Source organism: Corylus avellana, chromosome ca10 (genome assembly GCF_901000735.1).
Source record: "Corylus avellana chromosome ca10, CavTom2PMs-1.0".
Lineage (NCBI taxonomy): Eukaryota > Viridiplantae > Streptophyta > Magnoliopsida > Fagales > Betulaceae > Corylus > Corylus avellana.
The window spans coordinates 12,869,640-12,882,525 of NC_081550.1; the positions used below are offsets into that span (position 1 = coordinate 12,869,640).

General features: G+C 34.2%; 1 protein-coding gene across 3 annotated transcripts; it reads right to left on the reverse strand.

Annotated features, from left to right (window-relative positions):
* Positions 1-1,533: 1,533 nt before the first annotated feature.
* Positions 1,534-11,777, reverse strand: LOC132162759 (OVARIAN TUMOR DOMAIN-containing deubiquitinating enzyme 12-like). Of its 3 annotated transcripts, none has more exons than XM_059572985.1 (14): positions 11,534-11,777; positions 9,565-9,710; positions 9,133-9,465; positions 8,859-9,031; positions 8,136-8,209; positions 7,864-7,918; positions 6,484-6,558; positions 6,293-6,366; positions 6,156-6,204; positions 5,701-5,739; positions 5,302-5,386; positions 3,456-3,512; positions 1,966-2,051; positions 1,534-1,867 (listed from the first exon to the last, which is right to left on the reverse strand). In XM_059572985.1, coding segments are annotated over exons 2-13 (1,098 nt in total). In that variant the 5' UTR covers positions 9,566-9,710; positions 11,534-11,777; the 3' UTR covers positions 1,534-1,867; positions 1,966-1,968. The 3 variants fall into 3 exon arrangements, with proteins under 3 accessions (XP_059428968.1, XP_059428969.1, XP_059428970.1); XM_059572986.1 differs by having other exon boundaries at positions 11,499-11,777; XM_059572987.1 differs by lacking the exon at positions 5,701-5,739 and having other exon boundaries at positions 11,534-11,775.
* Between the last annotated feature and the right edge of the window lie 1,109 nt (positions 11,778-12,886).

A 12,886-nucleotide genomic window follows, 5' to 3' on the forward strand; every position in this document is an offset into this window, starting at 1 on the left:
AAGAAAAGAAAAGAAAAGAAAAAATGGTGGCTCGAGCCTCCCCATTTTGCCCTAAGGGGTGGCCGGCCACCCCCATGGGGTTGGCTGGAGCCACATTTGGCCAGTTCCCCAACTTGTGGCCGAAACCACCTCCAACGCTATTGGGAGTGGAAAAAGTTTTCTTCCAAATTAGATTGGAGTAATTTTCTTCAACCGAACCTATAAAAATGACATATGTCCCATGAATATGTGAGATGCACATGTTTTTTTAATAGTTGGGACAAAGTTTAAATAAATTTTATTAAAAACTACATGTTATTAAAAAAAAAATGGACGCATGTCACTTTTATAGACTATATTGAAGGAGAGTGGCTCGGCCACCACAATTTGGCTTGGCATTGTTTCGGCCACCTCCAAAAGGCCAATTAAAAAAAGAAATTTTTAGGGTTGGCCTTTGAGGGTGGCCGAACCACCCCAAGCCAAACGGAGGCGGCCATTTTGCAAGTTTGGGGGTTGTTCGGCCACCCCCAAACCGGCTAGAGGTAGCTCCCGTCACCCCTTAGGGCAAAATAGGGGTGGGTGGCTCAAACCACAAATTTTCTCTTTTTTCATTTTTTTTTTTTAATTTTATTTTTAATTAGGTATATGAACACATGTCAATTTTTTAAGGATGATGACGTGAATTTCCATCAATTTTTGGACAGAAGTTAGACGGAGGTACCATCTCTATTTTTAAGGATTATTATCTATTATCAAAATGAAATCGAAGAGTCAAAAAAATAAAGGTGTTAAACCAAAAAAAAAACTAAAAGGTACTTAACCCAAAACTAAAAATGTTGTGGTTTTGGGGAATAATCAAACTCGAAAACGGACCCGATCAACCAACCAAGTCGAAAGCCAAGCTATAGCACTCAATTGGGCATTTTGATGGATGGTTATCAGTTGGGTGGGCGAATCCCAATTATTAACATTGTCGGCTCAGCAACAAACATCATCCAGGAATGTGTTGATTATTAAGTAATGCAAACAAGACAAGCCATTGTATTATTTATAAGAATAATGTTAGGGACTATCTTTTTATCCTTCTCAAGTTGATGTGACTTTTAAAATAGATGAATCATACTTAAATTTTGATCCAATGGTGATTTTGAAAACAACATCAACTTTAGGAAGATAAAAAGATAGTCTCTAACATTATTCATTTATAAATGCTAGAAATGGTCGTGGGATAGAAGAGATGGGGGTAAAATGGTGAAAAGCTCAACCTGCAATAAATAATTTAGATAATCACACGCAGACAGCATGAACTTTTTTTTTTTTTAATTGAATAAGGGAAAAAAGGCTATAGAGAAGGATCTTTACCACTCTTGATCCGAATGGAAGAAAGAATAGAAGATCCTGTGAGAATGTTTCCAAAAACAAGATTGAAAGCGGCCCATTTATCTAAATCATGTGTACAGTAATTGACACATCTAGATACTTTCGACAGCATGAACATTATTAAGCAAAGCCAACCTTGTTGCAGTAAACACCAATTAGTTTCAAGTTCTTAAAAGGGTTTTCTTTCATTTTTAGTCATTCTTAATAAAAATGCCAGCAATATGCCTTTTAAGGTAATTACCAAGATCCAAACCATACATGTGACCTCAAAAAATGGCACATGCAAGCTATGAAAACTTGTGCACAAGTTGGAACAGCGTCGACAAAAAAACAGATTGCAAAAGAAGAATCTATCTAAGCGCAACTGCCCAGGGTAACAAGCTGAAAGGAAGAGTTTTACATCAGACATTAATCGTTTGAGAGAATGCGGTCGGTCCACAATCACATGAAAGGAGATGTACACAACGAGGCCTAAGCATAGCAGTAGTTGTGCCTTTTGGTATCCACTCTGAAAGGAACCCAGCCAAAAATGCTATGAGAGAGCTGTACAAATCTTTAGTATTGGTTAATAAAATATAACAGACGAAAGACGAAGTCTATTATTACCATTCAATCTTGATCCAGTGACTCCAAATGCTTATTTCTAAACATCCCCCTTCTTTTCTTCTTCTTAATCACAGATGCTGGCACGTCTGTATCAAACCACATACATCATATACAAAGCATTACTGAATTTAAGAACATTGCAAAAGAGTAGAAAATGGCTAATCCTGAAAGATGATTTTATCTGAAAACAATCTTGATGGGACTGATAAACCCAATCACTAGTACCAAACAGTCAACAACCCACGAATTAAGCCTGCTATAATCCCATGCATTGGTATATGACACGAAACACGCAACAACTCTATAAAGCTTTAGGGTACAACTTGCAATGGCAACATCAATCTTATTTATTTTACTAACCATCTGGGGCTGCCTAGAAGAAGGTATATTCAACTTGTCCAAACGAATCCAAATATAGGCCCCCACATTGGTATATGAGCTGAATCTGCTAGAGATATAAAAGCCTATATATTCTTCTGTTTATCCTGTACAGTGCTAGGATAAATCTAAAGATAAACCCAAATCAAAAATCATCATTAGATTGGGTGCACAGAATTATGTGAAGTAAGGCATTCTAGGAGAATTATGAAGAGGGTTTCATACAACTGCAAGCTTCTGATATGAATTTATGCTCTATTTCATTTAGTGAGAGAAAGCGTCAAAACAAACAGTATTTGGTTTTCTTGAGGCTATGGTACATATCTAGATCCTTGTCTTAATTCATGTAAAGGACATACTCAATATTTGAGTTCTGGTGGTCTTTTTTAATATAAATAAAAACATGTTTTTCAAAATTTTATTAGGAGGACATTTAGATTAAATACTACTTAAACCTAAGTAATAGCAGACCATTGAAAATATTGACAGTTTGTGTGATAAGCTAGGGTGTTAAACCAGTCCTCCCCATGGCGGATGCAAGTTTTCAATAACTCTGCCTTCAAGGTATTAGATTAATCTTCAACCTTTATCTTTTTATTTTCCTCTCTCTTTATTTCCTTTTGTTTTTCATAATTCTTTTCAATATTGTTTCATTTATTTACTTCCAACAAAAGAGTTGGCTGTCATCTCCCTTGGCAGCCAATTCACAGCTAACCTAACCAAAAAGTTCTTTCTTTCATTCTAATTAAATCTATGGATGCCCAGAAATAATAAATTAAATCTATGGACATTTCAGGATTTGGGTTATCAGGTGTTTAAAGTTTTCCTCAAAAACCAATAGGGCACTGTAATCATTTCCGTGGTTTGGCCCTCTAAAATCACGTTCAACATATATGACCCTAATGCAACATTGAAAAAGTTGTAGCTTCCCAACAAAACCCAACTGCTTGTTCAGAGCATAGACCAACAGGACCTGATAGTTGGGATTAATCTCGTTACTTAAGTAGCATATACCAACTTGCATCCAGTAGAACAATTTCAATATTTCCAGTTTATTCATAAATAATGTCTAGGAAATGGAAAATATAAAACTAATAGATGTGGATGTTTACCTCCTTCAGGGTATATTGAGTTGTAGTGCACCTCTGCCCAAAAGCTCAAATAAATTACTGCAAAAAAAGTTCATCCTCATTTCATTGCACATTATAAAGAACCAAGGTTAAGAAAGAAAGAGACACACTTCTTTTCTTTTCTTTCCGGTATTTGGCAATACTAAATTGAAACTAATATATAAAAAATGGAGAAAAGAAAAACACAAGAAAATGGCTCAGACGAATTGGTTGCCATTGAACTTAAACTCAAGAATTGATAAATTTGGGAGAAAGTACAAGGCACGTCAATCAAACCAAGAACTGGTTTGTGGAATTGGATATGATTTTCTGTTTTATCTACCATTATACAGACTGGAAGTTAAGTTTTTATGAGTTAAGAAGCCTCTCCAGAAATGACTTCCATTTTGATAAATGGAGCATAAACACATCCAAGTCCTTTACAATTTGCATTCTTTTAGCGAATATATAAGTTAAAAGTAGATATCTTTCTTTTATCTACCAAAATGGCTGCATATAATAAAAATACATGAATGAAGAATACAAGTTCACAAGTAAAAGGCATAGGTCATTAAGTACATATATCCCATTAGGGTGAATATGAACCACAAATATGGATGAGGTAAGGCAAATCACAAACGCAAAGCTAGTGTTTCAATCTAGGGGTGAAAAACTTTGTTTTACCTTGATACCAAAGCCTACCCATGGACTCCAGGGCAATTGCAGCCCTCACTATAATAATACAAACCAATGCTCATTTTGGTGAATCGCATGAAAACAAACTCCTCTCTCTCTCAAGAAAGAGAGCAAAAAGAAACAACGGGTGCCCGTGCCTCACAGCCTCCTAAAGAAGCCAACCTCTTCCTTCTTGTAAGCTCTGATTCTCAACATTCTTTTCTTTTTCTTTTTCTTTTTGGAGAAAATAAATAATATAAAAATGAGAAAATATTTAATACATCTCTTCTACATTTTTGATTGCTAAGAAATTATAAGAAAAAATATTAAATTCTCTCTCTCTCTGAATTTCTAAAGGTATGCCTTGCATTTTTGTGAAAATATTTAAATAATATCACTCTTGGAATATTGGAATTTATGATCATCAACTAGATGGTTATATGAAATTTATAAATATTACATAGTTAATAGACTATATGACCCTAACTAGTACAACTTTGAATTTTTTAGAATTTACAATTTTCATAATGATTCATGAGTCATGTTCTTTGCTTCTTATTTTGAAAACATAGGTTGAAGCATGGCAAGACAACAACTATGAAGTCATTTTTCAAACCAAAAAAAAAATTATCTTGAAAACTTTGTACAATTGAACTGTAAAGTTGACTAGATAAATGTGTGTGTGCTAGAGTTAAATTATAATTTTTGGACATGGATAGTAGTATAAAACATATGCTTTTGTGTAAAAAATTGAAAATTTAGTCATAAATCAATGGTTAGAAAACACTTTTCCTTTTCAGATTTTTGTTTTAAAGTTATATCTATCCAGCTTCCATACATACATTTCAAAAGCATTTTTCCTCTTGCTTTTTTTTTTTTTTTTTTTTTTTGTGTGGTTGGGGGTGAGGTGGGGGGTCACCATAGGAACATTATAGGCACTGACATGCATACAGCTATAATACCATAAACAATTTACATATTTTTGTACTTCAAATACATCACCACTAGATGAAGCACCTTGGGGAGAAAAATTTGTTGTAAAAGATATTAAAAAGTAGCATTAGATATATAAATTAGTTGCAGCGCATATTATCGTTAAAACAATGCACCAATATAGATTTATTCCTAGTTTCTATCACTTGCAGTTGGAAGTTGATAACTCTTTGAAAAGTACCTCGCTTTGACCTCTCAACATTAGGAAGAATTTCAATGTAGCAGGTGTCCTTGAAAGATGTTATCACAAATATTTTGACACCATACTGCAAGTAGATCACTGAGTGCATTAAACAGAAGAAATATACACTCAAAAGTGAGCACTAGGCCCATAATAGAAATTCTTGTATGTCCAAAAGCAATATAAGCCCATTAGATACTTGATGCATTCAACATTTGATGGAATTAATTATAGAGAGTGTATGATTTCACCTAATCAAGCAAAACATGTGGAATTTGTATGGAATGGACAGATAGTATTTCACATATACAGCAAGCCCGACAAGGCAAATCAACTTCCAAAACAAACCCAAGTGCAAGGTTATAAGATCAAGTCTGATAAGAGGCTTCTATCACCCACCAGAGGTGATTTCCTCATATGCGCTTTGGGTGCAGCATCCTGAACAAGAATACATTTAGTTTTAACAGCTGACCAGAAAAGGGATTGAACTACTCCAACCCCCTCCTCCCCACCCCAACCTGACCACCAAAGATGTTTAAAAAAATGTGGAGTTTAAGATCGATGGCTTAGACAAAATGATCGAGAGCAGGGTTTGAGATCAATGCCTCATAATTAGGTTATAATGCTCCTTCAAAAACTCACCTATAAATAGCCGTCATAAATGCAGAAGCAATGCACAATAAAAATGGCGACCATTGATCTAAAGCCATTTGAGACCCAATTTTAACACTTTGCAATATTGATTTCCAATAAAGTTGACAGAACAAAAGTAAAACAATGCAAGCTAAATCAATTGTAATATTTATACAGGAAAACAAAGACGAAAAGGAAGAAAAAGTGTCAGTAAAGCATACCAAATCTGCAGCAGCCTGTAAAGTGACATGATCACCCCATTCACCACTCCTATTTTCATCCAAATGATAGCGAATGCAATGTCAAAATATACCCCAAAATTAACTTATTAGGTCAACTAAAAGAAGTAGAAAAGTACTTGGACATCTTCTCCAAATAGTCACCATAAGCCATGGGAACATATCCCTCATATATATCCGGGTGAGAGTTTAGCTGATCATTCAAAATATTGCAATGAAATACACATCACAACAATAACTGCACCTAATAAACTCTAACTCATGGTTCAAAACAAATATTCGGACCATAATGCAGGAAAAGATGGCTAACCTGATTTATAACTTGCTCTCTCACAAAGTTGTGGTGCTCAGGAGTTCGATAAAATTGATCTGATATAGCGCGAAACTGGGAATATAATGGAACTAATGAGGCACGTGAAGTTATCAAGTAGAATAGAGAGTTCAGCTTTCACTACAATAGGCTTAAAATGAACCACAGATTTGGCCTATGTAAAATCAAGAGTACTGTATTTTGGTAGACATGCATTGTTCTGAAATATTACTGGTTAAATTTAATTAATAAACCACCAATGGGGCTGATGATCCTAGAAGTGAATCGTAAACATAATCTAAGTTAATCAACCACCTTAAGGACATAGTTAGGTGGATAAAAATGACAGCAAAGTAGAAACTATAACCAGTCCTCATTTAAAGCCATGGGAACAAAACCATATAACATTTCATACAGATATGAACTGCGGTTCATATGAAAGCAATAAGAAAATTTTCAAATTCCTTGCTTTTGCCAAATTAGGACCCTTATTAGTCATAGTTTCCTACAAATTAGTCATTCCTGTCAATTTTTTGACAAAACTTCAGCCAGATGTCATGTTTCCCATGTAAGACCAATAGCATAAGGCCACGTGTGTAATGAGTAACATGTCAGATTTAAAAACAAATTTCAAAAACAATATCATTTATATCCCAAAAAAAAAAAAAAAAAAAAAAAAAAGAGAGAGAAGAAAGAAAAAATGAATAGAGAGGTGGGAGGCGAACACCGCCCTCACTGGGCTGGGCCGCAACTCCACAAAGGGAGGGTCTCCGAGCGTGGATCTCCACCCCCAACTGCCTCCCTTTGAGAGAGTGAAGGGGTCCACCCCCACTAAACTCAAGGAATTTTCAGTGAATTCCCATTTTTATATCATGAAACCTTCCCGAGAAACCTTTGATTTCCTCTGTAACCACAAAGTCCAACAGCTTATATCATTCAGGATTTTACACTCATACGAACAAGAATAGTATAAAGGAAAAATCACTTCTTTTATAAGACTTAAAAGATAAATGCAATTAGTTTTTAGAATGCTTATTTGTAAAGTTATTGATGCTGATGAAAAAAAAAATCATCAATTTGTAATAAGAAATGTAAAAATACCAATAATCAGACCAATGATGAGAATGAGAGCAAAACAGAACTCAGAACATTAGCTTACATTTATCAAAAGCCCAATTGAAAGAATTAAGAATTCTTAATATTCTTGTATAAAAATTCAAAAATACTTGCAGAAAAAAATATATATATATAGAAGTTGAGAAATATAACTAACCATGTTACTTTCATAAGGCAATGTAAACAAAGGCTTCACTAATATCAGACATACATCACAACAACTTACAATCTACAGCATGCATACTATGAGCAGAACAAGCTAACCTGACAGTTACCATCTCCTTGAACTTTATGCTCAAATAAATCATACAACTGCAATCTACAAAGAAGAGAAGGGGGAAAATATTTCCAGCATCAAGTATTATAAATTAGTTTTGCATAGAAAATCCCATCTACAAAGCTAGACACAAGAAGCTTCTAAAAGTTCAGAAGAAAAAAAAAACAAAAAAAAAAAAAAAAGGAGGAAGAGAGAGACACAGAGACACAGAGAGGAGGGAAAATAAGAAGCAAGCATCCATATAACAAAGGCACAATACCTGTCAAGTAGCCTTTGATGATCTAATGTTGCTTCATCAACTGAAGGTATTTCCCCATTGATTCTTGGTACATGCTGCAACAAACATAAGACTTGGTATAAACTATAAACAGCCTGTTGAGTATGTCAATATCAATTGTCTATCTACGGGACCCAAAAAAACAAGAAGTTAAGTCACTATCAAGTAGTCAATGACTCCCCTGCGATTAAGAAAAAGAATAAAAAGTCTAAACACTTTCGAAAAGACGGAAGTTGATACATGCAATTCATCCAAGGAAAGGTCTAAACTTTTTTTTTGCTCCACTTAGGTAAATACAATTCACACAACCAAAAGGAATTAAATCTGTGACTCCTCTACAACCCTTATTTATGGGGAATGGAGATGCCATTTAATCTAAATAAATAAATATAACCTACGAGTCAACTGTCAACATTCTACAATATGGTCATTAAACTTAACAGATACACTACAACAGTGTAATACTATCCAGAGTCCTAAGTGAAATCAACACAATAAAACACCCACAACTGGTCAAACCTTAGTAGCTAAACTAAAATCTACATATGACGCCAAAAGACTCTTTACATAACATGAGGCACTAAATACATAATTCAAAATATCAGCAGTAGCATATGTTGAAAGGCTGATGAAGTCCTCAAATATTCTCAGGAGAAAAGGGCAAAATTAATACAATGCTTAGAACATTTTTGACGCTATACTTACAGGAACAGGAACCATCTGATTCAACCTTTTTCCCACTTCTCCATCAAGAGCATACTCATCTGTCAACTCTAATGAATATGAACACTCATCCCCACAGTAGGACTTTTGGTCAGGGCTTGAACATGAAGTAGAAGGTCCCGTATCATCAGCCTCTTCCTGGCCACACTCCTGCCCTAAAATTTATGACCAATATAAACACAAAACGCAACAGCGAGGCACACAACCTACTAAACTACGAAGGTACTTAGTTTAAAATTATTGAACTTAGCAATACCAGAGCCATAGTTTCCCATAGATTGACCAAGGCAACCTTGTGAGAAAGCAGATAGTTGCAAATGCTCCAATTCTTCATCTGAAGATCCCGGTGCTTCTGCAAGAGCAAGTTGCGATAGTTCTTCTTGAAGAGCTTGAGCAATAAGCTCATCATTTTCTACGTTGCTACATTCTGTATCATAATTATCTTCCTCTAAATACTGTCCATGATAATAATCCACGTCATCTGGCATAATTGTGCCATAATATCCACAACTAGAATATGGATCATTGTCAAATAGCTGAAGACCCCACCGAACAATGTCAGAATCTTGTTCATATGAAATCATTTGCACTACATACAAATTCTTAGCTCAGAATGTGTTTAATCCAGCCAAAAAGATCTAATCCCAGGAAAAATCTTGGTAATTAGAGCTTAAGAAAGCAATTTTACTTATTCAAAAGCAATGGTTAATCCGTCATAAGTTGCACCATCGACATCTTTGCTCTCTGAAACAAAATTATTTACGAACAGATTGTAAGATCCATATGCAATTCTCTTCTTTTTGGCGTCTCAGGAAAGACAAGATGATTTTTTATCTGCAGGAAGTAATCACACACACATTCAAAAATACTAATAAATTCAATCTTAAATCCAAAATGAAAGTATCTGTCAAACAGGAATGTCCATGAAGAAAATTGTATGAAAAATGAACTATATAATCTGTTTGCTCAAAGCAAGAGGTTCTAGGAAACCTTTATGATTGTGAAAAAGATGAGTACATCATATAGAGACCTGATCCTAAGCATTCCAAGATTTCATCAGGTGAAAAGTATTCAGCAAAATTACACAAGTTGATCGATTATAATCCATATATGCGCAATCGGGCATGCATGGTTATGTGCTTGCTTATACACATAAACCAAAAAAAATTCACAATAGTTGGATTCATTGCAGCTAATGGATAATAATTTTAGATGAACTTTTGCAAATAATAAACATCATTAAGATGAAAAACACAGCCATATTACCTATCTATACGCACAAGTTCTACCGTATTAAAAAACATTAAGACACTATTAAGAAACGAAAAGCATTAGGAACCTTTTTTTTCAAGAGCAATAAAAAAAAATATATTAAAAAAATAAAAAATAAAAATAAACCGATAGGAACTTAAAACAGAAATATCATATACAGATCCGTGGGTTGAATGAACCACTAAAAGCAAATTACTGGTTCAGAAATTGAAATGGAGCTCTCGCATTTCTATCCCGACATGCCCTTATAAAAATTAAAATAAAAATAAAAGTACAAGCATAAACGACCTCCATTGCAAACGAAAATTGAAATGAAACAGAAACGAACAATTTTCAAAAAAAAAAATGCTTAAATAATTTCTCGCTTTTATTTCTTGTGAATGAGAAATGAAATCAATGCCAAACAGTGTCAGTTGAAAGTAACTTCTAACTAATCCTGAATAACCAAGAATCCAAAAAATCGAAAGAATAAAAAGATGAATTCCTTTTGCTTTTCCTTCCTACATTTTCTTGGGAAGCAAACAGAGCATTGCATTTCAGCAAACAAATCTTATTTCTTGTGAATGAGAAACGAAATCAATGCCAAACAGTGTCAGTTGAAAGTAACTTCCAACTAATCCTAATTAACCAAGAATCCAGAAAATCGAAAAAATAAAAAGATGAATTCCTTTTGCTTTTCCTTCCTACATTTTCTTGGGAAGCAAACAGAGCACTGCATTTCAGCAAACAAATCTTATTTCTTGTGAATGAGAAACGAAATCAATGCCAAACAGTGTCAGTTGAAAGTAACTTCCAATTAATCCTGAATAACCAAGAATCCAGAAAATCAAAAAAATAAAAAGATGAATTCCTTTCGCTTTTCCTCCCTACATTTTCTCGGGAAGCAAACAGAGCATTGCATTTCAGCAAACAAATCTTATTTCTTGTGAATGAGAAACGAAATCAATGCCAAACAGTGTCAGTTGAAAGAAACTTCCAATTAATCCTGAATAACCAAGAATCCAGAAAATCGAAAAAATAAAAAGATGAATTCCTTTCGCTTTTCGTTCCTACATTTTCTCGGGAAGCAAACAGAGCATTACATTTCAGCAAACAAATCTTATTTCTTGTGAATGAGAAACGAAATCAATCCCAAACAGTGTCAGTTGAAAGTAAGTTCCAACTCATCCTAAATAGCCAAGAATCCAGAAAATCGAAAAAATATAAAAGATACATTACTTTTACTATTCCTTCCTACATTTTCTCGGGAAGCAAACAGAGCAATACATTTCAGCAAACAAATCTTCAGCTCGACATGACATCGCAATTAGAAAAAAAAAACCAAAAAAAAGAAAAAGAAAAAGCTCATACCAATCGAATCTTAATAAATGAATAAAGCGATTCACCTTCGATCCGAATGGAATAACATCCGGAGCATGTTTCTGTCGATGATCGAGACAGAACGACAAAAGCTCCGAATTTCGATGAAATAATGATATAATTAGTTTTCTTTTTATAATAAATAAATTCAAGAATTTTGGTTTATCTGTATTTGGGAAAGCGGGTTCGAGACGCCACAGAATAATCACTAATGAGAACAAGGCGAGCAGCGACTAGTGAGTGAGTGAAACGGGCCAAAACCGGAAACTGACGAACGTCACGAGGTTTGGGTCAGTGTTTCAGAGGCTATAACTTGGGGGCCGAATCTTGAATGACACTGACGTTGACTCATTCACAAAAACACTAAACTCTTTTTTTTTTTTATTTAAATTTAAATTACTATTACTCCACCTCATTCATTGTAGTTATTTGTAAGTTACGATGAGCACTAGCTACAGATATGTCATTTTCTATCTGTCATTCTCTTTCTTACTCACATCAAAAAAGTTTTAAAAAATTATAAAAACTTACTCATACCAAATTTATTATATTTAACTGACCCTCAAATGTTTTTATAATATTTTTTAATGTATAAGAAATCAAAAATTGTTACCTATATATTATTTTAATATAAACATTTTTTTTTTCTCTCTTCATTCTTTTTTTTTTTCTTTAATTGAGAATTGTGTTGAGATTTGGTAAGAAAAAAAAAAAGGGTAAGTAGGGAATTGTAGGGATGTCAACCGGTCCGATTTCTCGGTTTTTGGCCAAAACCAGAACCGGAACCGGGGTATCCCGGTTCTCGGTTTTAGGAAACCGGAACCAGAACCGGGGTCCCGGTTCCCGGCCGGTTCCAGTTTTACCCGGTCCGGTAACCGGTTTTTGAAAAAAAATTAGTGTTTGGGGCTTATTTTAGGTATTGGGCCTAAAATAAGCCCATTATTTTTTTCATAAGTTAGCTCATTTAAAAAAAAGCTATTAATCTTTTTGTCTAAATTAAAAAGGCTTTATTGTGATTGTTTCAAATAATTAAAAAATAAACCTAAAAAAGCCTAAAAATCCTAAAAAAATCAATGTTTTTGCCTATATGAGCCTTAAAAATAAAAAATCAAAATTTTTAAAATACCCTAAAAATCATTTTAAAACCTTCAAAACCGGAAAAGTGAGAAACCTAATTGCCTAAGGTCCTAAACGCTGCGTAAAAGACTAAAAAAATTAAAAAAATATTAATATATATATAATATAATAATATATAAATATTATTTAATAAAATAATACCCGGTTCCGGTTTTCCCGGTTTTTACCGGGTGCCAAAAACTGGGACCGGAACCGGGGTCCCGGTTTTTTTTTTTTTGGCAACCGGGACCGGAACCGGTCCC

Bases quoted from the DNA above. Each gene is read 5' to 3' on its own strand.
- LOC132162759 (XM_059572985.1), bottom strand. The intron at 8,210-8,858 runs GTAAGTATAGCG...TGTTTGTTGCAG, and splicing joins ATCAGATGGTTCCTGTTCCT to CATGTACCAAGAATCAATGG. The intron at 3,513-5,301 runs GTACTTTTCAAA...CTTTTTTTGCAG, and splicing joins TGTTGAGAGGTCAAAGCGAG to TAATTTATTTGAGCTTTTGG.